Raw genomic sequence first — 26,252 nt, 5'->3', positions numbered from 1 at the left:
TTTTTGATGCATATTTTTTAAGGATTCGCACTGGATATTGAATTCCCTCATACATGTTTTTAATATTTAATTCATAGGGACTCTTATTTGTTCCGGAAGTGCCGATTCCGTTCTGTTCTCTCACATGTCCTTCAGGTCTGACTGTCTGACAGCAAAGGTATCCGCTTTACCGCTTTTTACGTCCCTTGCTTCTTAGTACGTTTATGGTCTAAATCTTATTTACTATAAAGCTATTATTTATTTATTTATTTATTTTGAAAGGCATTTTCGCATAGCCTGTGTTATAAATGTTCATTTGAGATGATGCTAAAGGCTAATCTAGCCACTCATCATCATCATTGCTCGTAAGAGAACGTATATATTTTAAGCAAGTTGTGCGCTTTCAGTGAGAACAGGGAGGTCTACTGTTTTAAATGCACTTAGTGTGACTAATTTTATTCAATTTAATTCACAGCATCCCACTGCATTGTAACTATGGCAGCTCAGGTTACTGAATCAGACCAGATCAAGCAGGCAAGAGGAACCTTACAGACATAACCATACACTTATATTGTCTATTTGTAGTTATGAAATCATTCAATAACCCTTTTACTGATCATCTTTGTATTCTGCAGTTCAAAGAATTCCTGGGAACCTATAATAAACTGACAGAAAACTGTTTCATGGATTGTGTTAAAGATTTCACTACAAGAGAGGTCAAGCCAGAGGAGGTATGTGGTTACGTTTTCTTAAATGTCCTTTAAAATAAATTTAGTAATTATTAAACAGGGTTACAATTTATTTTAAGGTGACATACATAGTTACTTTGTACTTAATCAAATAAAAATCAACTACATGTACTCAGAGATGGGCAGTATTTTAATTACATGTATTTGAAATACGTGTTTAATTACTTTTGAGTATTTTGTAATTTGTAGTTTCCTTAACAAAAATAAATGAAATGTAATTTGTAATTAAATACTTTGAGAGATTGTAATATGTATTTAAAATATTTATTTAAATATATCATTTTTTCGCATATATTAACTTTCATAACCAGGCTTAATAGGAACATAAACATATAAAATACTTATAGGACTACCAAATTGCTTATTACAGTTTTTGGCTAGATGCAAGAAAATGACGTGACGCATCTTATTATTGACCCTGTTCACATTTCTAGGTTTCTCAGAAACGGAAGTCGTCATAGTTTGGTAAACTTCTATAGCCGTGAATGAGTTTTTGTGTTCCCATTTGCTCAAATAGCGAAAGAACAACGACAAAACAGTGGTTTACAACTTTCAAAAAGAGTATAGAGAGATTAATAATGGCAGTCAGAAGAGAGAAAGATCAAAGATGTCAACTTTACTGTCACAGATGCTGTATTAGAAACACCCGCACAGCAGCATTGACTAGTTTTTTTGTAATATAATACAAAATAGTGTTCTGCATACATTTAAATATATATATATATATATATAAACGTTGCAGGATTTAAGATGCTGATGACCGTTAAAACGTGTCAGTCTGTGGAAAAAGGTCAGATGCAATTAAGTAAAGAAGCTGCTTCTGTGCTCAGTCAAACTTTACTAAGGTAAAGTATCTAGTAAAATACACATCAGATATTGTTCACTGAATGTCATTATAGGACAGAAGATTGGCACAAATAGCTAGAACTTGTGAATTGACTGGCTAACTAAAGAGTGACATGCACTGTCTAGTGAAGCGCAGATCGCAGTGAGCAGTATTTTGTATTTTAATACATTTGATGAGTAATTATTTGTAATTAAATACTTTTTGATGTATTTGTGCCCATCTCTGCATGTACTTACTATAGAGTTAGTGTTTGGTTAAGGGCTAGTTACTTGTAATTATGCATAGTTTACTGTTATTACTATAGGAAGTACATTTAGTAACGTGTAACTGTCACCTTAAAATAAAGCGTTATCTTAAACAGTATCATGAACTTGATTTTGATGTATCTTTTCTTTCCAGACCTCATGTTCTGAGAGCTGCTTACAAAAGTACCTAAAGATGACGCAGAGGATCTCCATGCGCTTCCAGGAATATCACATCCAGCAGAATGAAGCTCTGGCTGCCAAAGCCGGCTTGTTAGGACAACCGCGATAGTCAACTGCCGCTGGACTGAACCCCAGACCATTATTCCAGCGTGGAGCAGGGCCCTCCTAACTGGAGCAGCAGGACACAGGACGCAGGCACTGGGAATAGTGTGAGAAGACCTCACATGTCTTCCGGCTCTTCGGATTTCTGGATTGTCGGGATTTTTGGTTTCCAAAAAGGACAGACACTCTCATTTTGACTGTAATGCTGGTGTTCTGTAAAACGTGAAAGATCTTGATTGTTTTTATGTTAGATAACTGTAATATTCATGCATAATTTATCTAATGAAATAAAAACAAAATGCTTAACAAGGATGAGTTCTGAATCTCTTACTAGTGGGGTGAATCTCACAAAACATGCCCAGGTCATAGTTCACCCCAAATTCTAAATAAATTGATTTTTGCTTAAAGAATTTTTTTTTACATTTCAATGAAGTACTTTAAGTAAACATTTACATATGTTAAATATTTGCTCTACCTTTAATTTTTTATATTCATTCTATGAATTAAAGGGAGAACATGCAAATAATATATATATATACACACATTAAAGAGTGAAAATAATATACTGTACATTATTTGCAGTCTTTAATTATATAAGTGTTATATAAAACACTTACAATAAAATAGTTGGCTTGATTTGTGAAAATTGTGTCAATATATTACTTTGTCAATTATATCAGTGTATTTCTGCAAACAAAAAAAAAAATAATTGTGGTGAAATGGTCTTTTTGTGAATGTTCAACAACTAGTTAATAAAGGAAATAATATTTCTGAATATTTCAAAACTTTATTAGAAATGAGAGACCTCTTATTTTACATAATGATACAATGGCTTTGCTCAGGAACCTAATGCCTTCATTTCTTCATTCAGGAATCTGTAAATAAACTGAAGTCACAGGGAAGCAAATTTTCACAATTTCATCGCAGTGAATTGATAGATGCCTACAGCAATAAGTGTTCAACATAGTCATCACTCTAGACAGCTTGGGTTTAGGTTTAGGTTCCTAAATGGTTGATTATATACAGTCAAAAGATGTGCTAATGCTTCTACCAACTTGACATAGAAAAGAAATTAATATACAAAGATGTACTGTTTAAAAAATAATATAAATCATTTTTACAGTTTGTGTAAAATGTATTTTTCAAATACATGGTTTTTTTGAAAGATCTATTTACAAAAGGAACAATCAGTAAGAAACCCCTGGGCTTAACATACTGGTGAGAGAAGCAACGAATTTATTCAATTGGTCAAGAACTCAAAATGAAAATGAGAATAATTGTTTAAATTATAAAGTACCAGGAAGACAAAAAAAAAAAAAAAAAAAAAAGATGGAGAGGAAAAAGGTGGTCACCAATTTCTGGTGTTCCATCAGGGGAGCTTTGGGCCCAAATGAATGAACAAAACATGGGAAGATGCGGTTTACTGCACAGTAGTTACCCAAATTGTGACGTCACATTCAAAGGTTCAAGATGACCCCACAAAATTCTCATTTTCCTTCTACTCCACCGACCGAACTGAATGTGGGACGACTGTGATTCTCATCTTGTAAAAAATACAAAAATGCTGTCCACGGACTGAATAAATATATTTAACAAGTTGCAAGATAATACCTTTATTTTACACAAAAATTTCAGCTCTAGAAATCTTTCATTAAATAACTTCACGGCTGCGATATATACTTTTTGAAATTTTCCATACTAAAATAAAAACTCTGCAATTACATATAAAAAGACAAAATACACTTGCAAAGGAAATTAGTCCACTGAAAACAGTTTTATCTCGTGTTCCACTGTAAACATTGTATACTTTTTTTTTTTTTCATTTCCATTTTCTTATTTTATTAAAAAGAGACAACAAAAATAGGTTTTGCATAATTCTCTGTGCTCACATTCTAAGATAGAAGTGGAAGACGCCAGCTGCGGTTTTCAGTAAACTACATTCCCTTTTGCAATTGACTTTGTCCTACTTTTCCAAAATAGGGCACTCTGCTGTAGCACGTGTACTTTGGCAGTTCTGATGGAACAAGCGCACTACAATTGACCTTTCTTTGAATAACCATATCCAGCTGGTTAAGGTGACCATTACCTAGGGATCCGAGACCGTTTTCTTACCATGTTCTGATAGAGGAACGAACAACTGATTGATTAGCAGTCCCTGCTGCGCAGAAGCAGTAAGAGGAGGTTTCTGTTCAGCGTTTGTAGAGAGAAGCGAAAAGTGCCGTCGTATTCATTCTGGATGGATAAATCGTAAGCTTTGATTCCGTGGATTACATTCAACCCTCACGTAGAGTCCGTTCCCTCATGCCGACAGCGAGCGAGAGGAGGCAGGATCAGTTTACAAAGTGCAGAAGGTGGGAGTGGCCAATAGGGATCAGAGGAGGCGTGGAGGCGGAGGGCAGTCGAGTGCTATTGGCTGCTTGCTCTGGCTCGTCAGCATGCGTGTCTCCGTGGAGGCAGCGGGACGCTGAGAAGGCAGAGGTGGAGCGGGACGGGACGGGGCACGGGCGTGACATCACCTGCACTCAACGGCCACAGTGTTCTGCGTGGGGGAAGCTGAAGACGGGCTCATGCCTGTGTCGGACGAGCCTGATGATGTGGACGCTGTGGTGTGGGACACTGTTGATCAGAAGTCAGGGGTCAATCATTTGCAAAAGAAAAGACATTGAGAAACCCAAAAACTATTTGCATAGTTTGACTAACATTAAGTATAGTTTTCAAATTCTTTAAACCTGATAAACAGCTCAAATAAATGGTAAAAAATAATTATAATATTAAAACAGAATAATTAAATTGATCATAATTATTATTAATAAAATTAGTTACATTATCCTCATCATTAAGTAATAAATTATTATTATTAAATTAAATAAATTACCTTCTCTTTCTTTCTTTTTTAACCTTTTCCGCCTCCTGTCGATGGAAGCCACCTCAGACTTGAGTGACATGTAGTATTTCCTGATTTCCTGTAACTTCTTTTGCAAGAATGAAATGCGCTCAGTACTTGACATGTTGTCCAGCTCAGCTGTGAAAAACAAAAGCAGGAACCAGTCAGGAGAGGATGTAAAGTTTACAACAACAACAAAAGATGAGACGACAGACATTTCAGCCACAACGGTATGGATGGGCATTAGAGTACACAAGAGACATCTGGGTACAGGGGTTAAAGCAACAACAAAAAAATATTTTGACTGAATTTTTCCTCGGCCAAACCCCATTCCACAGCCACTCCCAATTTAAGAGCAGTTTTTTTTCTTCTTCTAGTAATTAGGAGTATAGTGAGTACATGCTTTAACTACACAAATGAAATACTCAAAACAGGGCTCGACATTAAGCTTTTTCATGTGCTTGTGCACGTCCAAGTAAAAAGTTGCTTGTCTGAAAAAAAGAAAAGAAAAAATTATTTTTAAGCAATCTTCCCATTAGTGTTCAATCAGCTTTGATATATTTAAATCTGCATATTGTCATATGTGCAACTTTAAAGGGCTTTAAATGTATAAATGTCTATATGTGCAACTAGGCAAGTGTAAATGTCGAGCCCTGCAAAGAACACCTGCATTTAAAGAAAGGCAATTTTGAACTGAATTTCTATTATTTACACACTTTAATGAAATTTCAATGTTTTCAATCTAATGCTTTCAATCTAAAGCTAAAATGTTGCCGAACATATGAGAATTGAAGCAGAGGTTAATCAGACAGCCAAGAGAAATGTAACATCACATGACATCAGTCAAGTTAGCGAAACCATTCTCTGGTATCATCATCTTTGACCCTGTTCTTCAATATTTACTGAAAAATAACTGAATAAACCTGACCTAACTTTTAACCTTCAAAGTTTTCAATCTAATGCTTTTACAAGACTTGACTCTTTGTGATAACCTTTTACATAACTTTTCAACAAACATAAGTTTTTATTTCTCAAATAATAAAAGGCCAACAGAGAATGCTTTTGCCATAAAGTGAGCTAATATCACAAACTATTAAACTAGCTAAGAACGCGGATATACGCACTTTGTGGTCACATACACGGTTAGCCATAGACGGGAACAACAACAACAATGCGCTACGTTTCTTTTCCCCTCATTTTTTTCAATTGACGGAAGTCTGTCATAGCAAATGAGAACTTTAAGCCCTGTCGGTATAGTAGAATTTCCCAAGATTTAAAACGAGCCAATGCATCTTTATTCTGATATATAAACCAATCTTTAATTCATAGCGAAAGTTACATTGCACACAGTAATAGTAAAACTGTATGGATCAATTGCATCTCAGAAAAAAGTATTTTAATATAGACTGAATTTTGGCAATTGGCAGCACACTGCCTTCTATTAAGTGGAGAGAATCACTATAAAATGTTACAGTGAGAACTTGTCTACATCTGAAGTCAGCAAAGCATGAGAAGAAATAACCAAAATGTGTCAAATTAAAAAGTTTTTACACTCACTCAACTGGCAGGACCACTTGTGTGTGCGGGGGGAAGGGATGGACTGCTTCTCTTTGTGCTTGTCTTTCTCCATGTCTTTACTGTTGGGAGAAACCATACCGGGCGATCGAGAAAGCTTCTGGCTCTTGGGTAGGCTGGAGTGCTTGACTGGGGTTAGCTTATTAGAGCTGTCCATGGCAGGCAGGTCCTCACTGTCACTACTGTGACCTGGGGACATACAGAGAGACAGTCAATATTAAAACAGACTCAAATCCAATCAAATTAGCAGACTAACACAAACAATACACTTCACACACAGTTAAAGCTAAAATGTTGCTGAACATATGAGAATGGAAGCAGAGGTTAATCAGACAGCCAAGAGAAATGTAACATCACATGACATCAGTCAAGTTAGCGAAACCATTCTCTGGTATCATCATATTTGACCCTGTTCTTTGTTGACATAACTTCAATATTAATGAAACATAACTGAATAAACCTGGCCTAACCTTCTAGGAGTTTATCAGTTTATAGCCTAGAACTAACAGAAAAAAAAATAACACAGACTTAGACAGCAATCTATAAATGCGTCCAAAGCTTTTAAAACACGTCTTCAAAACACTCACCTGCTCCATTCTTCTCTGTTTTACAAACAGCGCTTGAACGTTTCTGGCTGCGTTTTTGCTTCTTGGCCGACGAGCCGGTAATGCAATCCAATAACCTCTTTTGACCTGAAAAATTCAAAATAGTAACCAAACGGATGAGATAAACATGAACAAGGACGATCAAGCAAAAAATAAAATAAATAAATCATAATAAAAAAGCAAATCTAATATTGAACAATATATTGTGGATAATATTAGCATCAGGCAACGGTAGGCACCAGTCCTCAAGCTTTAACTTGCCTCTGTCCTTTCCATCTCGATCCTGTAGTGAGATGCTGGAATTGCTCGAACTTGCACTAGCATCAAAGCTATGAGTTGACTCGTTCTCCCCGAGACCCTCCTGTGATTCTGCAACACTGTCCACTTCAATGGTTGCGTCACTCTCTCCCTTAGTGCTTTGAGATTCGTCCGGGCTGGGCGTAGAGGATGGGGAAAACAGACGTGGAGGTCCCACTGCAACCAGGACATGAGGAAGGTGGTCAGAAGGCTCCAGAGGCTGAGGCTCAGGCTGAGTTTTCTCTTCCTCCATCATTTTTAGTATCTCTTCAACAGAGGGTTTCTCCTTCTCCTCTGGATCGTCAAGGTCCACTTCGTGGCATACCAGTGCCTCTGGGCCAATTTGAGGCATCATTTCCTCGTTTGTGGCTGTTGTTGGATCCTCCAGCCTTGGGCATGGAGGTTCTACCTTGAGGAGCACCTCTCTGGTAAGAGCAGGCATCTCAGATTTCATCTCGATATCTTTGCTGGGAGATGATAGTGTTGGAGTAGAGGGTTCCTCGGGTTTCTCCTCGGCCCTCTTCTCAGGCTCAGGTTTGTTCTCTGTCAGTGGTATTTTAACTGGAGAAAGCGCTTTGGGTTCTTCTTTTCGGTCAAGGCGAATTTTCTTTTCCGGCGTTCGCTGTTCAATGATTTTGCGTTTCACTGCGCTGCTTCGCTCTGGAGGCTCGATGTCCTCTGTCGCAGAGTCCGTGTCTGAACCGGCTGTCACCGTCTGCTTTATTCTCTCTATGGGACTGTTATGCGGCGTTTCCTGGGATTTCTTCAAAGGCCGTGGAGGAGTGGAGGGTTCTTCTGTCTCTGTGTGATTAGCAGCCGCAGGTGTTTGTGTCTCTGATCCTGGTTCTTTCAAACGAGGCTTCTTTGCTCTTGGTTTTGGAGATCCGTCATCAGACTCAACAGGGAGCCGGGATGTATCTTCCTCGGGTTTACACTCACTCTCCTTGAAGTTGGGCATCTCCTGTGGGCTGCTGGGTAGTTCAGGCTCAGTCTGATCAGGTTCTGGCATTGTGCTCTCCTCCGAGAGCTCCTCAGCTTCCAGTTGTTTTGCCGTCAAGGGTGAATCAGTTCTCTCAGTCCACTCCAGCTTCTTCTCAGGAGATTCCTCACACTCACTATCATCTGAAGAGTTCCCTGAATCTAAAAATGTGAAAATAATAAAATAAAATATACGATTATTTGAAATTCGAAATTATGAAAATATATAAAAGTTAACCATCATAAAGCTGTAAACTATAGTTAAAACTAAAGATGCACATATGAACTGGACAAGATAAGTAATTATCTGTGCTTTTTGAGCCAACGGTAAAAAAAAACAAAAAAACACCTGGATTAAACCAATGGTTCCAAAAGGGGCAGGAAAAAGGCAATTACAAACTTGTTAAGTGATGTAAATGTTTTACACAATTTCACGTGACTCGTTAAGCCATGCACTTCAGCATGAGCTCACTGGTTTGTATTTGTCTGTCATGTACAAATTACAAGCACTTTATTTTCCATATTACAGCTGGCCTTTCATTTATATTGAGAAAATCTAGAATAAACATTAGAACTTTAGAGAAGTTCTAAAATAAACTAAAAAAAGAAAGAAAATATAATCCTTTACATTTCTTTCAAAAATGTGTTTTAAAGCATGGTAAAAAAATAAAAATAAAAAATAAAATTCACCATTTGTTTTTCTATTGACTCAAAGTTGCTCTTACCATTTGATCCTCTATCAGAATCATACATCCCAGAAGTTCTCCTTGTTCGCCGCCGAGGGGTACCTGTACAAATATTTTAAAAAGTAAGTTTGAGCACAAGCCAAGATCATGGGATTGATTCCCAAGAAATATACATACAGGCAAAAAGTATCCACTAGTGTTGTCACGGTACCAACATTTCAGTATTCGGTACCAATACCAGTGAAAATCCATTGTTCTCTGTACTCATTTCAGTATCAAAGCTTAATTAAGATTGAATTTAAATATATTAAAGTGTATATCAGGGTTGCAAAGATGGAAACTGTAGTATTAAAAACACTTTACAATAAGATTCCATTTGTTAAATAACATTGGATAAAAATGACCTAACAAAACAGTTACTGTAGAAATTATTCTCCTTGTAAAATATATTTTTAAAATCAAAGGTTTTATCTGTTAACATTATTTAATACACAATGAAGTGAACAAACATGAACAAATCAAGTGTTCGAATTAAATAACATTCACAAACATTAATGTTATAAAAATATATTGTTCACTCTTGTTGTTGATGTTTTTCTCTGCGCACAAACATACAGTAAAGCTGGCTGGTAACAAAACTCAGTACTTTTTCAAGGATTATAGCGCTTTAATGGAGTATCCTCGTAAACACAGTCAGTTATGTCTTAAATAAATATAAGCAGTTGATAAAGAAAACGTAATATGGATCCATGCACTAGCTCTATAAGTGACAGCAGCAGTGTCTGTCATTAATGTTGATAAAACAACAAAATACAGCTTTAATGGTGAGGAATCAGGATTAATAGCCAATGTATTTCTTTTAACCAGGACTAAAAGACTAACCAGGGTAATTTAACATTTGACTACTTTAGTATACAGAAATACTACAGAAACTGAATAGTTAGACCTACCCAAAAAAACTTCTAGAGGACGGATAGAGAACCAGTTTCATTTTAGATCTGGTTCCAAATTTCCAAGAAACGATGATTCTATAAGAAACGGGTATTTCAATTCCGCTTATCGGTTCCTGCGTGGGCATTTTAATGTGATTTAAACCATTCAAGCGCAAAAGACTCAAGCGCTGTTTTATGTGTCGCACACCAGTGTTAATTTCACAATTTCACAGACAAAAAGAGACTATAACTAACTAAAAAACATTTTAAATGGCAAAAACTATGACGAAAATGTTGGGTAGGGACGATTTGGGAAGAGATCCAGTCAGATTTTGTTTGTGGTAGATGCACACATTTGAATTGTAACGTGCTGATCTACCCGGCGGGACATGAGTTGGCATGCCTTGATGCATGTTTCATAAAACATGAAAAATTTAAAAGTCTGGGAGAAAGAGAAGAGAAGAGCAGACATATGGATAGATCTGAATAAGAGTGATGACGCAAAAGAGAGCTCTATTCGGTACGGTTTTATGTGCGCACACACCCGAAGCATGTAGCCGTGCACATAGACAGCTATACAGCGCGCGAGTACTGAATTGAGCTCTCTTTTGCGTCTGAATGGACAAATACACACAACATTATGTCTAAATGTCCATTTTGGAGAATATTCACGTAAACAGTCGCTTATTTCTTTACAGAATGTAAACAGATGTGAATTGTGAGAATATCGGATGTGCATCAGATTCGCATGTCATTGGACATGATCTGATGTCTTAAAGGGACAGTGCGTAATAAACCTAATGCCATATGTGCCCTTAATACTAATCAAACAACAGCAGCACGGAAGACAGCGGGCGACTCGTCTCGCCCTTGAATGAACCCGTGCAGCTCTTAAAGTGACAGCAGTCTAATAGTCCTGCTGTCGTCTATAATAACACTAATCAACAAAAGACAGAGAAAATTCACTTATTCTTGACTGAATAACTTTTGTTACTATATTTGTAATGTAAATTTTATAAAGTGCAGTGGTATTTTACATTTGATTAGTTTCTGAACCTAAATACTTGAAAATCTGAACAGATACGATTAAAATGTTAAGTAGTATTTATTTGTAGCGATTGCAAATTTTTTATTTGCGTTTACTTGTCTTTGATAATGCTTAATTTATATTAGTTAGGCTAGTTGTTTTTGCTATGGTATTTTTTTAACCATAGGCAAAAGTTGTGTAAGTGTTCTTTAGCCTATTTATGCACAATTAATTTGTAAAAAAAAAAAAAAAACGCAATTACATTTTTTTCCCAAATCGTGCAACCCCATTATCAAATGCATAAATATAAGTGTAACTTATAACAGTAGTAATGTTAAACAAAACCCACAAAGCCATTAATCTTACCACAGAAACAAGAATGTTTGTCATTAAATGGCTGGTTTCTATGACTTGTGACAGGAAGGCGCACAAAATAGCTTCATGATTTTGATACCAGCACCCTTCCAGTTTCCGGACCTGAACTTTAGCTACAGTATCACACAAGTTATGCTTTTGACATGGACAGTGGACAGTCTTACTATCTCCATTTGGCAGGGCAGAGGGATCTGCGGGCCGTGAGTTCTTGCTGCTGGATCGACCCTCGCTGCTGGGGGTCTTGGACAGACTGCGGGAGGTGCTGGGAGGGGTGGATTTAAGTGGAGGACGACCTCGCCGTATCCCCAGTTTGGTCTTATCCTCCTCTCCGTCCTCTTTATTCTGTGGTGAAGGAGAGCACGAAAATATATATTTTTTTCCAAGGTTCTAAAAAAGATAAGTCTCGTTTTTGTTGGGGTTTTTTTAAGATAGATTGTCACTCACCTTCATTTTTTTCTTTTGTTTTCTCTTTGTTCCACCCTTATCTCCAGGCCATATTATTCGATCTGCCTTGACCCATTCATCATATCTGTTTCAGAGACAAAATATCCTCTTGAATATTATTGTCATCACACACACATGAACAATAAATAATCCATTCAGTCTTCACAAACAATTCAGATACTTTCAAATGAACACAGAACAGTTAATGCATGCTGTCTGAGAATTTAGAAAATCACCCAATGAAATTTCATATTCTGGAATCTCTAATGGTAACAGGCTAAAAGTCTATTATAACAAATGTGAGAATTGAAACGGAGGTTAATCAGACAGCCAAGAGAAATGTAACATCACATGACATCAGTCGAGTTAGCGAAACCATTCTCTGGTATCATCATCTTAGACCCCATTCTCATAAACGAGCGTCCAATTTTCAGTATGACTTTCTCATGTACCCAAGTCAGTATAGTATTCAAACGTAAATAAAATGTCAAAAAGGCATTCACATCAATGCCTCACCTAACGTTCCAGCCGTAGTAATGCACCAGGTAAAGAACCTCTCCATCATCGGTCTCTGTGTTCTTGATGTTAGCTTCATAGATCTTCTGTGTCTTCCCCTTGCCATATTTCACTTTGACTTTAGTGCCGGTCAAAGAGTGCTCAGAATCCTCACAGCAGTCACCCTCCTCCCTCTCATCACTGTCAAACAAACAAATGATTATGCTCTTCCTCCACAGAGAGATTTTTTTAAAGGATTATATCATATCATGGAAAACAGAACTTTTCTTGTTCTTCTGAAATAAGAGTTTGATTTACTATATAAACATACACTACCATTCAAAAGTTTGGTGTCAGTAAGTGAAAAGTAAAAAAGGATGTATTAAATTGATAAAGTGGCAGTAAAGACATTTATAATGTTATTTAAAAAAAACTGTTAAAAAGAAAAACATTTATTTGAAGTATTCTATTCCTCAAATAATCCTAAACAAAAAAAGTATCATTGTACCCGCAGAAATGTTAAGCAGGACAACTATTTTCCACATTGATAAGAAATGTTTCTTGAGCAGCAAATCTGAATATTAGAATGATTTCTGAAGGATCACAAAGCATTGAAGACTGGAGTTTTTTTCTTTTTCATAAAGCTATACCCTTCTTGTTTAACACTTCATGCATGTTTATTGAATGGTAGCCTACCATTGTGATTTTTGCGCATGTGTGTGAGTGAGAGAGAGATGAGAGATATATGTATATGTATATATTTATTAGGGGTGTGCATGAATAGTCGATCTGTAATTATTTGAAAAATAAAAATACTATTAAAAATTTACTACTTTGCTTTGCTGGCCATAAATGCAGTGAATCCATGATAAATCCCAAGCACTATAACTCACAGTTATAACTGAATGCACTTGGTGGCGCTGTGGAGCGCATTTAATACGTTTATTGTATTTGATTACATAATGTTGTAGTCTGCCTTGCGAAGTTTGGAATTACTGGGATGAAAATGATCTTACTAAATGTGACCTGATCCAGCAAAATGAGTCACAGTGACCCAAACTTCAAAATTGAGATTTTGGTATTAATGGAAAGAGGAGACCATAAGCTTTCAACTGATATCCTAGTCAAAGTCATACCTTGAATGGTTGTAAATATATACACATTTGAATTATGGTTGTCTGCCCTCTTTTTCCAATTGAAAACCTGAGAAAATCGCTTTTAAAGTTTTTTGCCCGTTTTTTGTTGATATCTTTCAAAATCCATTGCATTTAAAGGGATGAACTATTTATTGTACAGCTTAATTTGACCAAAGACATTAATATATGCTATTATGCCAGGCTGAAGCTCAAATTATTTTAAATTTTTTATTTGAATAAATAATTTAAAAGGCACTTTTACAAACATTTACTAAAATCAGAAAGATTGAACAGAGGTGCTACAGTTTTGCTTGAGAGAGGGTGTGTGTGTGTGTGTGTGTGTGTGTGTGTGTGTGTGTGTGTGTGTGTGTGTGTGTGTGTGTGTGTGTGTGTGTGTGTGTGTGTGTGTGTGTGTGTGTGTGTGTGTGTGTGTGTGTGTGTGTGTGTGTGTCTGTGAGAGAGAGAGAGAGAAAGTGAGAGAGGCAGAGAGACAAGGAAACAGAGAACAAATAATGTTAGCCTATGCAATCATATCTTTGTGTAGGCTAGTTGACAACAACAGTGTAACATATTCATAACGGAGATACCAACAGTTAAATATTGGGTTAAAATAAATCAAACACATTGTAATGGATTCTCCTTGCAGATAAATACACTCACATAATAATTGCACTCACTCACATCCATACACGATAAATACCACAGGGCTGTCGCTGTCATCAGAGGATGACACGTCTCCAGATCCAAAAAAATCACTGACTATAGCCTTAGCCACTCTTGATGACCAGCAGCAGAGCTTTGTTAGAAGCCTCCAGTGAGTTCAACGCTTTTGGCACTTTGCTCTCTTTTGACAGCGACATCTCTCAAATTAATAATATTTAATCTTTCTGAGGAGATCTGCTAGCTTGTTTACACATAGCGCTACGAGTCTGACGGGAGGATGGCTGGACCAATCGCGTGCAGGTCAGTCGAAACGGGGCTTCCCATTGACAAATGATCAGCGTTTGTGTACATTTCTAAGCTTTATGATTGGTTCTATACAACGTGTAACACCATATTTGTTTGAGGGGATTCCCGGGAAATGCTCAGAGGTGACGAGAGGAGTTGAGAAAAGCAATATTCATTTCCAGCGAATTTAGTAAAACTTTGTAAACTTTAATAGTCATTTAAATACCTTTTCTCAATTATCTGGACTACGAAACTTTAGGAGATTATTTTTGAATGTCTGTTCTTTGAAATTTAGCAATAATAATAATTTTTTAAAAAACTATTATTTCATTGTTTTTCCACATAAACGGCCCATATCTTAAAATGGAACGTTGCGACTTCCGACTCATTTCGCCAGATCGGGTCACAAATGATCTTAAAAATGGAATTACTTTTGATCAAATGAATGAAACTGAGTCATATCATCATCACCACAATGAGAAATCACATGAAATCCAAACACCAATCGAATGAGGAAAGACAGCGGTCCATCACTGCATTAACGACTACAGGCAAGTGCAGCTGTCCCTCGAGTGAGCCGAGATACTTTATCAGATAGCAAAATGATCGAGATGTGCTTTCTTTAAGTTTCATCGAGGGAGACCGGTTTAAGAACAGAAAAAACAAATTGCTGTTAGAAACTTTGCATAGCACACGTATTATCTTTGCCCCTGCAACGTTTGTCAGCGCAGAGATTTTTTTTTTTCACCCGAGCATGCAGATAAGTGGGAAAATGAAATGTGCATGGGCATTCATAACATTGCGTGTCCACTGGCAAGGAGCGAGCGGAGCAAGCGTTTTCAGTTCATTCCAATGGAAGATCAATTTCCATGGGAATGAATTGAAAATGCAAGCTCTTCTCCGCACTGTTATGAATGCCTGTGCGCATTTTACTTTCATTTTCAAATTAGCTATTCAAAAGCGAGGTGCAAAAGAGGTTTATAATTGGTTTATAATTGGCATCAAGTAAGAAAAAAAGCTTGAAAAGTGAAAAATATGGCACCTTTACAGAAATGTCTCAAAAGTCTAAGCTTCAAATTCAGAATAATTCTTCTGTTTAAACGCACGCAGAAGTTAATCAGACAGCCAAGAGAAGTGTAACATCACATGACATCAGTGAAGTTAGCGAAACCATTCTCTGGTATCATCATTTTTGACTCTGCTGGAACAGGTTCAATTCCAAAGTTTCAAGACTAATCACATGAATAACTGATTTATGTTCATGATATTCAATGAAAACTGTCAATCAAGACAGCCAAACATTTAACAGGTTAAGCATAGATGATGCTGACGTACCGGTCCCTGAGTCTGGATCTCTCGCCATCTTCCTCCTCATCTTCATCGTCCTCCTGCTCTTCATCATCAGTATCTTTATCAGACTCGTCGAGGCGGTGACTGCGGCGTTTCCCGGGGGTCTCCCCATCAGATTTCTCCTTTTGCTCCTCTCCGCTGTTTTCTCCTCCAACTTGTGTCTCCTCTTTGTTTTCCTCCTTTGATTTCTCCTGCTTCACAGGCTCCCTCACCTCTACTTTCACAGGGGTCAACGTACACCGCCGCCGGCCCTGAGGGGTCACAGACAGACAACCGAGATGTTTTAGCTAGTTTCTAACAATTTATAAAGGCGAAGCTCCTTGCACAAAACCCATTAATTGAATGTCACGTTCTATAAAGAGAAAACTTATATCCTACATTCTAGAACTAGTATAATCATTTAATTACACCCACGTGAGCAGCACAAACACCTTAGTTATAATTGTAGCATAATGAAATGCCTTAGTAAGTGACTAAATGCTTATATGCTCAGAAATTAACATATTAAAAGAATAGTTCACCACAAGTTTTGAATACTACCATAATTTTTTTTAATGTGCACAAGAATGAGGTTTGATAGTTTGTATATTTAAACAAATAACATCATAAAAGCACCTCAAAAAGTGGTCCATACAAGTCATGTGCTGCATTCTGAGTCCTCCAAAGGTAGCTGACAACTTTGTGTGAGAAAAATGTTGAAATTTACATTTTTCAATGAAAATCTTGCTTGACAGTTATGGCCAGCATTCACTTTCATTGTATGGAACAGGCAGCTTGGACCAATGATTAATTTCTTTTTTTGTGTTCCACAGAAGGAAGTAATAGTTTTCAAAAGACATGACAGTGAGAACTATTCCTTTAAATGCAGGATGCTTACCGGTTTAAAACCCCTAAATAACAGACATGCCCTTAAAATCAATTTAAAGTCAAAGAGGCGGATCAGACAGCCAAGAGAAGTGTATCATCACATGACATCAGGCCATGAAAGCGAAACCATTCTCTAGTATCATCATGTGCATTTCCTCAAACTCATTCAAGGACAAAAACACTTTGAATGCAAGTAATATTGCTCTGTAGCTGACAGGTCATTGAGCATGAAAATCCCACATCCTGAGAGCAGCCTAACAGACAGACACACACTCACCCTGGGCGAGCAGATATCTTTGCATCCTTTTTCACTCTCGGCATCTGACTCATCAGCATCTGCCACAGGTTTGTCCTCGCTGGTTCCAGGCTCCGCTGTAACCTGCAGCATCATCTCATCTGTGTCTTCACTCTCTTTTTTCACAATCTTAACGCTCTGCGCTTCTGGCTGCCTGTCTGGCCGCGGCTCATTGTGGTGCACCGTCCTGAATTGGATCTGAGCCGAACGGCAGTACTCCTCAAATCCGTACAGATACCTGAGGTTCAGGCCAAAGGATAAGTAAATGTATTATTTTATCACCAACAAACATAATTATTAAAATGAATATTCTGGGTTATTTTCAACAATGTTGATGATCTGCAAAGTCTTGTACATGCATTTATATTGGGCTTCTCCAAATGTTGTATTGAACTCAAGAAGAGGTTAATCAGACAGCCAAGAGAAATGTAACATCAGATGACATCAGTCAAATTTGCGAAACCATTCTCTGGTATCATCATATGTGACCCCATTCTCTTATAACAAGCCTTCAAATTTTCAAAAGGGCTTGTTTTTGTTTTTTTAATCTGGCCACAATGTGAGTTGATGTACTACTACTTAGTTGCATATCTGAAACGTTTATTTGTGGTACTGCATACTTGCCAGCTAGGCATTCATTGGAAAGTTTATTTACTGTAAACATGCTTTTTGTTCATGTGTTTACACTGAAAGATGGGTCCAAAATACTGTTGTAATCAACAGCATGCAACAGATGCATCCCATAAACATCAAGTTGAAAATGACCCAGAATATTTCTTTAATAACCGTAAGAGTTCAGCTAAAGTCACCTTCGAAAGTGGAAAATTGTCTCCATTTGCCAACGCCACAAAAAGAACACTGGCTGCTGAGTAATCAAATATAGTCCTGCACAGCAGGAATTATGAGCGCATGCACTTACTTTCTGTAGGCTGTTTTCACATTGTATGAGGCAGCAGAGTTCAGAACCGGGATGCCGAGATCCATGTAGATCTGTTTCCAAATAGATCCGCTCTCAATCTAAAAAACAAAACAAACCATCTCATTTCACAAGTCTTTTTGATGACTAAAAGCATGAATTCTTGCTGCACAGAGTTGGTAGTGTCATGCACATCTGTCTACCGCACCCAGGGATCAAGATAGCTTAGAGCAGCCTTTCTCAAACTTTTTTCAGTCAGGGCACCTTTCAAAAGTGCATAAAATCTCAAGGCACCCCAGTGTAAAATATAATTTAAAAACACTGCATAACCCAAATGTAAATGCAAATGTTATATATATATATTTATCTAAAATGAATTTACAATTGTATTAATCCGATCATATGTTTAACCCTTTCACACGTAAATTTAAAATATTCTGGCTGACCCGCCAGCGTGAGTTTTTCAAGGTGACCGTTATTTAGAATGTGTCACTTTATGGTTTCCATGGTGACGCGTCATTGCTTGTCACGTGACACACCGCAGCAACAACAGAGCTGAATGAATGATGATCTGCTTTTATGTCATTTTTCCTTTTTTATTCAAAATATTCACAAATTTGTTAGATATGGCATGAAATGTCTGATATTCCGATTGTCAAATATATGCAAGTGGAAGTGTTTTGTTTTTTGAACACAATTATAACGATCGCGTTAGTTGAGCTGTATGCGCGATGGGCGCCACCATGTTAGTTTGTGCCGCAGACGCAGTTCAGAGAATCGGATCTGTTGGATTTACAAGTGAATTCATCCACTTCTCCCGAAATACATAAAAGTAAGTGGCAGGCGAACTGGGAGAAGAATAGAGTAAACTTTAAAGTTACTTACACAATGTGTATCTGATATGAATAAAACTAATTATAATGGAAAGGATTATTATTGCCTCTTCCTTTGACATCAGTGTGTATTTTACAAACTCTAAATGTATTGTTTTTTTTTTAGTACTTATGTCTGAAACCTAAAACAAACATTATGTGGATGAAAACACTGAAAAGTTGTGATATATGACAGCTGAGCGCGCCTGTCTCTGGCTCAGCTCCAGCCAACGCGCGAAAGCACATTTGAATTTAGCAGTTGATCACGTCATGCACTGACCGTTCTAATCACACCGGTGCTCCAGGGACCAGCCTAGACTGATCACACCGGTGTGAGCGTACGTGCGAAAGGGTTAAAAAGAAGAAGAATGTATTTATGTAAATTCAAATATATTTATATATGAAATGTCCGATATTTTTATTTTTTTTTGCCTACTAATTTTTTGGCGGCACCCCTGACACAGTCAGGGGGCACCCCAGTGTGCCACGGCACCCACTTTGAGAAAGGCTGGCTTAGAGAAACATGAAATCACTCGAAAAAGCACAACCAGTTTCCCCAATTATCACCCCTCCAAACTTCCAAATATAATCACCCTAAATAACTTTTACAGAACATGCTTTTGATAAACAAGCAATGTTTCAACTCAGTTCAGCTCTGTGAACTCCATGAATTCAATCAGTGGTTACTTTCGCTTCATATTTTTGGCAAGGTCTCACTTCCCACTTGCAGAGTACAATAAACAGATGGTGGGAATGCTAAGAACACTCACACTGTCACAGCCTCCGTGAACATACACCAGTCGGAAGAGCTTGAAGAGGTTGAGATCCTTGTAGCCAAGCACTGGAGGTTTGTTAATTGGAGTCCCTGGAAGGAAAGCAAAGGTGCAGAGAAGCGTTAAACTGAAAATGTGCCCTGCAGAACTGGTCATGAGATTATATGGGAGGGAAAAAGCATTTGAGCTTTTGAAGCCACACACAAAGATTATAAAAAAAACATCCACCTTGATATACACTGTTTAGCTGTCCCTATGAAGATTGTTAATCCCCATTTAATTTTTTCCCAATAGTGATTACAACTCAACTGGTGATGTGCAGGCATTACCTCTGTCCTCCATGAACTTGTAAAGCTGCTGTAGAAAGTGGTCCCTTTCCTCTGGGTCTGGCTCATCATCAGGCTGATTAAGAGAAAGAAAGTACAACATCTGAATTTGAAGTTCACCAAGTATGGAATTAACTTGCCATTTTTTTAAAAACCCAGTTCACATAACCAACAAAAAAAGCAGTTTACTCAGTTGATATCTAATCGATCATTGACTTAGGGTCAATTACCAAACACTTTGACTTTTTTTTTTTTTTAAGAGCAGCAAAATAAAAACCTTGAGGAATTCAGCTATTCAGCTGAGCAAACAATAGCATTTAAAATGACTTAAAACACATAAACTACTGCAATAACAAGAGGCAATATGAGGCAGTATTCATATGGTTTTATAGAACAGCACTGTTAGAATACATAATATAATATAAACAATGATCTTGTACATTATGTATTGTAAATGTGCAAATATAACAGTGCGCCAACAGCCTGGTGATTATTACACTTTACAGCAGATCAAATCCTTGTTTAATATTGGCCAAAAGACATTTAATTCAAATGTTCACTTAATCTTTAATATTTGGCAACTTCTTTATGATAGAAATTCTACAGCCACTGTAATTTCTTTAACAAGAATATGAGGACATCAAAACATGTAAACTCAGAGCAAGTTTAAACTTCTATTTTGAAATCGTGATGAACCGTTCACATATTTAGAAAGCCATCTCCTGTTTTGCCATAGGTTTATAAATGATTAGCGTTATAAATCTGATGAAATGGTGCAAAATGCGTTCCCAGATGAACGTTATAAGCAACCCAAACTTATAAAACAGCATATGCAAAGATGGAGTTTGAGATTCATGCCACGCATGTAAATAACATTTCATGTGGAGAAGCATTTACGGTGAATGGAGCAGCTCTGAAATGTACACGTAAATAACTAGAGTGCAAACTCACAGGGCATTTATACATTTATTAAAATCATACTACAGAATAGATAATGCTATTGACAATTCACAAAGACTGCAAAATAAATTTATAGAATTACAGTCTTTGTGAATTCTTAATAGCATGATCTATTCTGTAGTGTGATTTTAAATGATTTTAATACATTGTCCAGGCCCTAGAAAATGGTCTAATAATGCGGTTCATGGATTCTCCTCTGTGGGATGTGCTACTGACTTCTGGTATTTTGCTGGTTACTCAACACAGGCAAATTGCAAGTGAGGATTTTTTTAAATAGAGTACTCAAATTTAATCAAGGAATCGTGCCAGCCCTAAACAATTCTTTTACCTAAATTAAGAGAAAGAATTATCGGAGAAAAGAAATGCAGTTCTTATTTACAGACTTTTAATTTGAACATTATTAGTCCTATTTTACTCAATTTATTTTATAAAAATAAATAATCACTTATTAGAAACAAAGTATGTTGTGGAATCTATCTTAAATTACACATTTGTCATAAGAACAAGACAGTCAGTAATTACACCAATTTAAGTCTTACTAGCCCAAAATGCAGAACACCATGCAAGTTGTCAGAGTTGGACGTGACTGAAAGTGAGATTAGTTTATCAACCACTCCTACAGATTCATAAGCGTTTTTGATTTATTAAAAATAACCAGCTCATAAACGTAATTCTTTTCTGAATGGGATTAAACAGGCAGCATACAAGTATAGACAAAATAGCGGACACAATGGACACAATGACATTTTAAAATGTTTTACTCAGGCTTGTGATCAGCAAAAGACAAAAAAAGAAAACCTGAAAAATACATTAAATTCTAACAACACTACAATCTAAAAACAAAAGTAGCGCAGAAGTTATAATCACTAAATTAAAAATACACTGACTTAAATGTTACCTGGTAAGAGCTTAGTAATTATATTAATACACACACTTTACAGTTACTACTGTAATTAAAATGCACTTGGTTGTAGGTATAAAATTATACAAATAAAATACAAATGATTCAACCCCCATTGCAAATCAGGTTTATTGGGAACATTTACACTTTCTACAGTTTGAAATGAACAAATCAGACCAAAGTAATTGAAATAGCTCAACATAACAAATGCTTCAATTGGTTTCCCCAAATTCAACTTTTAAAATGACTTAAGTCTCAATTATTCAAGCCCCTGAATAGAATCCCACAGCACAAAGCGATGCAAGGGCTTCATTAGTTGCACCAGGTGTGCTTGAGCTAGAACATGATAGATCTGAACTGGCTAGGTTTGTTGTGTGTCATGTTTAAATGCATGCTAGAAATAAGTCGAAAGAATGGTCCCAAAAAGTTAAGAACTGAAGACCATTGCTCATGAGGAATGGGCTAAGGCCACATCCACACGAAGCCAGAGCTTTCCCTATCCGATATCTTTTTTCCCCGTTCAAAAAAAAAATTCCGTAAACACGGCGTCGTCTCAAGAAATATCTGCGTACACACGAAACCACTGAAACCGACTCAAAACGATGTAGTATACATGCCAGACCAGTATGTGGCGCTGTAATTCTGCCTCAGACATACACTAAAAACGGAGAAGAAGACTTGGAGCTCGCGCATAAACCTTGCGCGCTGTATACAACAATAATATTAGGCACAGTAGCTTCTTTTTTTCTTTATTAATCAAGAACTTTGTTGAACAATATGAAAAACCATAAATGTAGTTGCTGTGACTTAACGGTGTCTGACTAGTTGACACTTGGTGTGATGACATCATCGTTTCGCAAAATATACGGATTGGCCGTACACACGAAAACGCAAGGGCGGCGTTTTCAGATTTATCCACCTTGGGACCCGGTTTCAAAAAATAGCGGTTTCAGTCTCCGAAAACGCCGGATCCGTGTGGACGAAACACCAATACGATAAAAAATGTATACGTATACAGCGAAACGCGTCTCCGTGTGGACAGGGCCTAAGATTCATCAGAAACGCTGCCAGAAGATGGTGTCTGGTTACACATCTCATTCGCAGCAGGTCATAACAGCAAAAGGGTGTTCTACTAAATACTTAAAGATACTTGCCATGGAGGGGTTGAATAATTTTGAGACTGCAGAAGTCCTTAAAAGTTGCATTTTCAGTTGAATTTGGGGAAACCACTTGAAATATTTGTTGTGTTGAGCTATTTCAATGACTTTTGCTTGATTTGTTCATTGCAAACAGCTGAAAGTCTGTAAATGTTGCCTATAAACCTGTAACTGTCTCACCTTTTTGTTTCATAAACTATAAGTTACATAAAAAGGGGAATTCACTTTTGCCAATAGTTGTGTTCAAAGTAACTAAGAGTCTCAAGTGTGAAGAGTGAAAACATATATTGAAACTGAATACCACCAATTACAATAAACATACTGATGTAGGGATGTCACGATACCAAAATTCCAGTAGTCGGTACCGATACCATTAAAATTGTACGGTTCTCGGTACCACAGCAAAATCTGTTGGAACTATTTTTTCTATTTTATTTAACTATTTGAAAAAAATATTAAACTCAATTCAATGACTTTATTTACGGTAATCATAAGTAAATAATACATATAAGCATTAAAGGCTACATACTGTTTTAACATAAATATTGCTTATTAAAAAAATCCCATGGAGACGTAGCTAAATCTACTGTACAGTAGCCTAATATAATTATTTCTGTCAATTTCTTCAAGTTAAACCGAACTTTTATTTTGACGGGTTGCCGTGAAGACCTTTGAGTTTTCTGTGTGTGTATGATATGACGATAGTTTTCTCTCAAATTAAACGGTAAAATGCTCATGAAGTGACTGGAGATGAATTTCATCAATCGTGAGGCAGCAGAGACTGAAAACAGCACGAGCGTCACTCGTGCTTCAGTGTGTGTGCGTGTGTGGTAACTGAAACCACGCGTCTGCGCTATTCATTCACACAGAGACAAGCAGAACATGCAGGGTTAATATTTAAATAGTCTTTTTGCAGTTTAATATGCACAGACACTATATATATATCGTGGTATATATCGGCTACAGACAGTGCTCCAAGTAAAAAAGTTAGTCTGGAGCCCCGCGCTTAGATAAAAACACGGAAGCGACTTGAAGCTGCTGCCTATTAGTGGGTACTGAATATATCCGGTACTACAGAAATGCTGGTATCGTCACATTTTCAGTACCGACTTACCGGTACTTTGACAACACTATACTGATGAAACCCAAGACAACATTGCAAATAACCAAGCTCAATACTGGAAACAAACAAATAAACAAATCAAACTTAAACCCAAAATGAAGTGTTGCTACAGAAAATATGGCGTTTCCTGATGGAATGGAATACCCAGGATAATGTAACAATACTCCCCAAACCACTGCAACACAAATAAACAAAAAACAGGCAAAAAGAGGTATGGAAGGTGTAACTGCAGTATGAGAAAATAAATACAGTCTGTAATGCAAACCTTCTTATCTGAATGTTGTAGAAAGTCCCAGTCTTTGCAAAGGCCCAGGAGGCAGTGAAGATATGCAATAACTTCAAATAATTCCATCAGCATAATCCAATACAGGTAAGAAGTAGACATCATCACAACTCTTTTTTCTCCTCTAAAGCCCCATTACAGAGTCCTCTGTGAGCTTCTCTGCAAACGTCCTTAAACACAACTTGATTCCAGCCTTTTTTCACCCTCATTCCACCCATGCCATCACCATGCTTCCATCTCTCTTCCTCTATGCTACCTGCAACCTTAGAACCATTTCCTGTCTTTGTTGCCCTCTTGAGGCCAGGATGAACAATTTCACCCCTGTAACAGGGTAACTGTTACAAACTTCGTAACTGTACATGACACATTTAATGTCTTCTGAATAGACGATTAATCCTTTGGTTAATTTACCAATAAATAATAACCTTAACTAATCATGACAGATAATAGACATAAATACTATTTATGACAGAAAAGGTTTATGCAGTGTAGGCCTAATTAGGAAAGGCGTTTTACTATGGCTGCGTTCACAGTCACTTTTTACGAAACAGCAATTGCTTACAAGTGGGAATCCTGAAAGGTTTTGTTAATTCAGAAGATTCAAGTAGCAGCTTAAATATGTTCATTGAATCAAACAGCTTAAGTCACAACCGCATTTTAAAGCTGCTTTTCCACTGTCAGGGCCGAACGGTTCTAAAAACGGTAAGGAATGGTTCCAGTTATGTTTTCACTTGAGCCTGGTACGGCACAGCACGATTACAATCCGTTCTTGACCAGGAATTCTGGTAGAAAACCATTCTGGTAGAATGCGTGTAGTGACGTCGCCAATCAGGATTGGTCACTTGGAGTTTTCCCCTCTTTTACACCTCGCTTTTAAAATCGCATGTGTAGCCGAGCCGTGCTTTACTAACTATATATAAAAAATAAATAAATAAAACAGGTGCTCGATTCATATGGATTCGATTTATGATCTCTTTATGAACTGTCTGAAACAACAAAATGGTAGTTGCATGGAGTAAATAATTCAAAATATATATATATATTTTATGGGTGAACTAATTTAAGACTGTTTAGTCTGCAACTAGTTGATTGTAAAAAACAAAACTTTTAGTTTTGCACATCCTTATTCTAAACTGAATTGTAGTCCAGGCTTTCTGAGGAAACAATTAATTAAGAAGAAAAGCAACCCATCATTTCCAACAAATGTTTCCACTTATCTTTTCACATGCTGGCCCTATAATCGTCCAACATGCGGGACCTTCTACAGCGAGGAAAGAAGACTCTTTGAGATGAGCTCGGCCCTGCCCACCATCAAAACTGGCACACCTCCACTGGGCCTCAGCCAATCCCGCAGCCTTTTCACAACCAAAGGAACGAGCGGTTGCCATGGGAACGTATCAGAAAACCAAGCAAATGGCCATTTGTCCAAACTCGGGGAGCAGGAAGAATGAGACATTGTTGTCCGAAGCCTGGGGGCTTTCCCACATGCTGAGACCATTCAGTGGGCTTAATCAAGGTGTACGAGAACATGAGATGTAAAGTGCCGATGGAATGTCTTCACAAATCAACATAAATACCAACACTGGGGCTCTCATTCAGTCGGCACTGGTCTCGAATGGCCTCATATTGCTTCAGTCCGTCTGGTGCCCAGCTCTAGCAGCCCCTTTCATCAGAGCAATCACTGCAAAACTACATGCCAATCACTGAGACCAAGAAACAAAGGTCCAAGCAAGGGTATAAACTAAAGTACCATAATATGAGTAAAAAAACAACAAAAAAACACTCACAATTTTGAAAGACAGGACTGCAATTTTCCAACCCTAACAACTTCTGAATTCGCCAGCAACACCAACATTTTTTCAACATTTGGCAAATGGCTTTTAAAAGGAAAACCTATTTCTGGGGCAAAATGTAAAGAATTAGAAATAAAGAAATACTGGAGTCT

At 37.2% G+C, this 26,252-nt stretch overlaps 2 protein-coding genes and 1 long non-coding RNA gene across 4 annotated transcripts in view; 2 read left to right on the top strand and 1 right to left on the bottom strand.

Moving 5' to 3' along the window:
* The first annotated feature begins 91 nt into the window (after positions 1-91).
* timm9 (translocase of inner mitochondrial membrane 9 homolog) lies at positions 92-2,412 on the top strand. Its single transcript, XM_082142390.1, has 4 exons — positions 92-157; positions 455-513; positions 615-710; positions 1,975-2,412. Exons 2-4 carry the CDS (start codon positions 475-477, stop codon positions 2,107-2,109), a joined length of 270 nt encoding a protein of 89 aa, XP_081998516.1. The 5' UTR covers positions 92-157; positions 455-474; the 3' UTR covers positions 2,110-2,412.
* Positions 2,413-2,869: 457 nt separating this feature from the next.
* Positions 2,870-26,252, bottom strand: part of arid4a (AT-rich interactive domain 4A) — a 31,888-nt gene continuing 8,505 nt past the window's right edge. Inside the window, exons 1-15 of one of the 2 annotated variants that reach the window (XM_082142298.1) lie at positions 24,290-26,239; positions 19,887-19,959; positions 19,555-19,649; positions 17,916-18,013; positions 16,979-17,234; positions 15,820-16,085; positions 12,422-12,601; positions 11,906-11,990; positions 11,626-11,803; positions 9,167-9,229; positions 7,428-8,603; positions 7,149-7,253; positions 6,544-6,750; positions 4,978-5,124; positions 2,870-4,718 (exon numbers count right to left, since the gene is read on the bottom strand). In XM_082142298.1, coding sequence (XP_081998424.1) covers positions 4,615-4,718; positions 4,978-5,124; positions 6,544-6,750; positions 7,149-7,253; positions 7,428-8,603; positions 9,167-9,229; positions 11,626-11,803; positions 11,906-11,990; positions 12,422-12,601; positions 15,820-16,085; positions 16,979-17,234; positions 17,916-18,013; positions 19,555-19,649; positions 19,887-19,959; positions 24,290-24,412 — 3,156 coding nt within the window. In that variant the 5' untranslated portion in view covers positions 24,413-26,239 and the 3' untranslated portion in view covers positions 2,870-4,614. Of the gene's footprint in view, positions 4,719-4,977; positions 5,125-6,543; positions 6,751-7,148; positions 7,254-7,427; positions 8,604-9,166; positions 9,230-11,625; positions 11,804-11,905; positions 11,991-12,421; positions 12,602-15,819; positions 16,086-16,978; positions 17,235-17,915; positions 18,014-19,554; positions 19,650-19,886; positions 19,960-24,289; positions 26,240-26,252 lie in introns of those variants that run through there. The other variant, XM_082142297.1, reaches the window with a different exon arrangement.
* On the top strand, positions 19,966-25,331 carry LOC309478716. Its single transcript, XR_014199070.1, has 2 exons — positions 19,966-22,211; positions 22,795-25,331. It is a non-coding gene; the product is annotated as an uncharacterized lncRNA (long non-coding RNA).

This window comes from Leuciscus leuciscus (assembly GCF_965113295.1).
Source record: "Leuciscus leuciscus genome assembly, chromosome: 17".
Taxonomy (NCBI): domain Eukaryota; kingdom Metazoa; phylum Chordata; class Actinopteri; order Cypriniformes; family Leuciscidae; genus Leuciscus; species Leuciscus leuciscus.
The sequence above is the reverse complement of the archived record's forward strand: the minus strand, read 5'-3'. Positions and strand labels throughout refer to the sequence as shown.

Coding starts and splice junctions, on each gene's coding strand:
- timm9 (XM_082142390.1), top strand. CDS start 475: ATGGCAGCTCAGGTTACTGAATCAGACCAGATCAAGCAG. Junction 514..614: donor AATCAGACCAGATCAAGCAG/GCAAGAGGAACC, acceptor TGTATTCTGCAG/TTCAAAGAATTCCTGGGAAC. Junction 711..1,974: donor GAGAGGTCAAGCCAGAGGAG/GTATGTGGTTAC, acceptor TTTTCTTTCCAG/ACCTCATGTTCTGAGAGCTG.